At 39.8% G+C, this 4,334-nt stretch overlaps 1 protein-coding gene across 1 annotated transcript in view; it reads right to left on the bottom strand.

The window, feature by feature from the left end:
- Positions 1-402: 402 nt before the first annotated feature.
- The window catches only part of LOC104947950 (methylmalonic aciduria and homocystinuria type D homolog, mitochondrial-like), a gene marked incomplete at its 3' end in the record, with an annotated part of 7,217 nt that continues 3,285 nt past the window's right edge, over positions 403-4,334 (bottom strand). The window contains exons 2-6 of the mRNA XM_010774076.1: positions 2,523-2,565; positions 1,891-2,032; positions 1,354-1,577; positions 675-780; positions 403-592 (exon numbers count right to left, since the gene is read on the bottom strand). Coding sequence (XP_010772378.1) covers positions 403-592; positions 675-780; positions 1,354-1,577; positions 1,891-2,032; positions 2,523-2,565 — 705 coding nt within the window. The remainder of the gene's footprint in view (positions 593-674; positions 781-1,353; positions 1,578-1,890; positions 2,033-2,522; positions 2,566-4,334) is intronic.

Below are 4,334 nucleotides of genomic sequence, written 5' to 3'. Positions count from 1 at the left end.
ATTTGTTCCTGAAACGTTCAGAGTCTCTTTAGAAGAGGGGACACATGTTGATGTAGAAGAGACATGAAGAAGAGGGGACACATGTTGATGTAGAAGAGACATGAAGAAGAGGGGACACATGTTGATGTAGAAGAGACATGGAGAAGAGGGGACACATGTTGATGTAGAAGAGACATGAAGAAGAGGGGACACGTGTTGATGAAGAAGAGACATGAAGAAGAGGGGACACGTGTTGATGAAGAAGAGACATGAAGAAGAGGGGACACATGTTGATGAAGAAGAGACATGGAGAAGAGGGGACACATGTTGATGAAGAAGAGACATGAAGAAGAGGGGACACATGTTGATGTAGAAGAGACCTAAAGAAGAGGGGACACATGTTGATGTAGAAGAGACATGAAGAAGAGGGGACACATGTTGATGTAGAAGAGACATGAAGAAGAGGACTTTGCAGAATAGGTGACAGCACTCACTTTGTTGAGCTGCTGCTCTCGGTCCTGCTCTTCCTCCTCCTCACACCGACTGTTACTCTGAGTGACCGTCACCACGGTGATGGAGGCGGTGGGCGCTGAGGGGAACATCAGCTCCAGATCTGACAAACACACTCAGTTTAGTTTTTAAGGTCATGAAAAACTCAGTGTATGAGATGAGATGTAAATAATGCCTTGCCTTACCTTTCCTCAGCAGCTCGGGGCAGGAGCTGATGGCGCAGTCTGTGTCCGTCTGATGGAAGTACTGCTCAGCTTTGTTCACTCTCGAATCGATACCACCCAAATTCCCCTGAGAAGTAAACACACACATTGAGAAAAAACTACTTTGAAGAACGTATATGAGGAAAGTATGGGATAAGCAATTAGTTTGTTGAACATTGGGATAACGATATTAGTTTAACATCATAAAACAGATAGTGTTTACTGATGAAATGCAACACATTGATAGATAGATAGAGAGATAGAGAGATAGAGAGATAGAGAGATGGATAGATAGAGAGATGGATAGATGGATAGAGAGATAGAGAGATGGAGAGATGGATAGATGGATAGATGGATAGATGGATAGATGGATAGATAGATGGATGGATGGATAGATAGACGGATAGATAGAGAGATAGATAGAGAGATAGAGAGATAGATGGATAGATGGATAGATGGATGGATGGATAGATGGATAGATGGATGGATAGATGGATAGACGGATAGACGGATAGATAGAGAGATAGATAGAGAGATAGAGAGATAGATGGATAGATGGATAGATAATTGATAGAGCAAAATGATAACAAATCAAAATATCCTTCTGGATCTATTGTGCAGGTGTAACTAATGAAAACATTGAAATGATTGTAAAACGTACCTGGAACTCATTTACGAACTGGGCCAGGATGAACTGGTGTCTCTCCGTGCAGCTGGGGGCCGTCAGTACGTCCGGCACCGTCCTGTGGACTGGAGTCTTTAATTTCTTTTGGTGGCCCATGCCCTCCAGGTGGCAGTCGAAGCCAGAGTTACCCGGCAGCTGAAAGCGCTGATCCTGAGGTCCAAACGGTCCCATGCTCTCATCGGGCCACACGGTCCTGGGGCCTGGAGACGGATGTGAGAAACATATTATACAGCATCTGTTTTCTGCTTAATCTTCCCTTAGTTTACTTCCTAAGACCTGGATCTTTAACTGTGTTTGTATTCCTGTTTGAAACGTGATCTCATCACTCTCATAGCTAGAAAATACTATGATTGAAGCTCCCTTCAGATCTAGATCAGGGCATTTTCTGAACTGTAGGCTGTGGTCACATTTTATTATTATTGTGCTGCTGTGTTTATTGTATTTGTGTAACAAGTTCCTTCTGGATGAATAAAGCCTTATCTTATCTTAGGATGAATGCCCTGGCTGTCTCACCTGAGTCTGTGTGTGATGAAGATATGTACGGCTCGTCTGAGCTAGCAGCAGAGAAGGTTCTGGTTCTGCCCACTCGCAGGGCAGCTAGTACTTGATGGCCAGCAGTCTTAGAAAGGACCAGCCGGCCCCGACCACACAGCACCTAAACAACAACAACAACAACAACAACAACAGTCAACAGCCGGAAACATTTGGAGAAATTGTACTTTATAAAACAAGAAATTAAACATAATTTTTATCATAAGAAAATGTATAACAGTGATTAATGTTATGCTTAACTTGCATGCTAGAATGAAAGATAATGTTAACTATTGTTCATATTATTTATATATCTTGTTTACATTACACTATCAAATGGACACTATGCCTGCAGTTACACACATTTACCTGGTGGAAAGTAACTAACTCAATGTACTCAGGTACTGCTTTTACTCCTAACACTTTAAATATAATTTGAATAACAAGTTGAATAACAAGTGAGAAGCTAAGGAGTACATACTACTTCATGCACTATAAAGATTACATTATGGGATAAATAGGTTGTGTTAAATCCTTATATATTCTGTATTTTGTGTCTATGTAATAGCCTATAGCTATAAACAGGGACAGGGGTGAGTTGTTATGTCACTTACACTGCTGGACATCGTGTGTGGTCTTCTGTTTCTCACTTTAAACCTGCTGGATAAAAACAACAACAATAAGAAGAGAAAAAAGAACACCCCATACTGTTGGTTATTAAAGAAAAACAACACACTTTAGCTTGTTAGTTTGCTATCCGAAGTTATTCTAACAATGCTAACATGATGCAATGAATACACGCGTGTTACACGGGGCTAAAAACACATCAATGGTCAGGACTATCATTGCCTAGTTTGTAATAAATAAAAATAGTCAAAACAGTGTTACATGTTATGATTTAAACACAAACCAAACAGCTGTTAGCTCCTCGCGTTAGCACGTTGTCTTGCAGTAAATATGGAAGGTCAGCTGATTCTTATTTTGACACTTTCTCTTTTTTCGACAGTAATCTTCACTTCCCAGATAAATATAAACTTGGTTCAAACACCTGACAACGTGGAAAATAAACCCGTCTATAAATCTGATGGAAAAACTGACAAATAAACACGTTTTAATGGGATAACATTATGATAAGTACATGTTGTTCTTACCTGTTAACTTGCACGTCCGCAGCTATGGCATAACAAGGACGGGAAATGACGAGGGACAAAACAGTCGTATTTCGCGTACTGGTTAAATTGTATAATGTTAGTTATAATGGGGATTAATTAATTAGCTGCATGTTGTGAGACAATATTTATCTGATACTCCAACAGCCTTTTTTGCGCTTGTAAACCAGCCCTACACAAAATATATATACAATATATTATAGCCTGCGTTTTTCCCTTTTCACCACAAGGTGGCAGCCAATAACAGCAGTACTTCCCCTTTGCAATGCAATGTGGCCTTGAAGTAGCCTTCATTTATAATTTAAAGTTTGTTATGTACTTGCCTGCTATATTATTGATTGTTAAACCAGATTGTTTGCAACAAATTATATTGAGTTATTTAGTAAGAAGGCTATTTTCACACTTTTGTTGATTTTTATGGGTTTTTACAAAAGGCCTATTATATAAACCTTCCAGTTTGACTGTAAAACATTCAAAAAGAGGAAGTAAACCCAATTAATACCAAGTGTGTCAGCTGATTGCTCACCTGCATTAATACGGCTGATTAAAAGTGCATTATTAGTACTATCAATCGGGTCTATTTTGACATTTTTCTACCCCAACATGTCTTATTTTTGAACAGTGGATAGAAAAATATCCAAAGTACACATTTAGATGACTTGTTTATCTGTGTATGAAGATGTTTCCTAGATTTTTCCGTACATAACAGATTTCTATTCGTGAACTGTATGCAAATGTCCACATATTTAATAAAATAATGGCTCTTTTTTACCCTATTCACCCTCAGTGTCTCCCCTTAATTTTCTTTAGCGTTACCTTGGCTAACCTCCACATATTGTTCTGAATCAAAGACTGTACTCGACGGTTCCCAGGTGGGAAACTGAGGAAAAAGGGGACACACGCTCAGCAAAAATCCTCCTCCCTTGATGAATAAAGTTTAAAAAGTAGCAAAGAGAAATAGTCGTGGCAGTGTTATCTGCTGTCAGAAGTCGTGAAGGACAAGGACAGCTGTAGTAAAGTACATTCTGCTGGCGTACACACATCTCTTTAGCTGACTTAGACAAGCTGATGGACACTTTCTATGAACAGACAAGATATGCATGTGTGTGTTGCTGTGTGTGTGTGAGTGTGTGTGTGTATGTGTTTGCCACAGAGCTTGGCTGTCAGTGAGTCTCCCACAGGATCATTTGCAACAGCGACGCAGAAGCATCCACCCTATATGGAGCCCCTGTGGGATGGATACATACACACACACAC

The sequence above is a fragment of the Notothenia coriiceps genome, unplaced genomic scaffold, assembly GCF_000735185.1.
Source record: "Notothenia coriiceps isolate Sejong01 unplaced genomic scaffold, NC01 NC01_scaffold00013486, whole genome shotgun sequence".
In the NCBI taxonomy this organism is placed as follows: domain Eukaryota; kingdom Metazoa; phylum Chordata; class Actinopteri; order Perciformes; family Nototheniidae; genus Notothenia; species Notothenia coriiceps.
The sequence above is the reverse complement of the archived record's forward strand: the minus strand, read 5'-3'. Positions and strand labels throughout refer to the sequence as shown.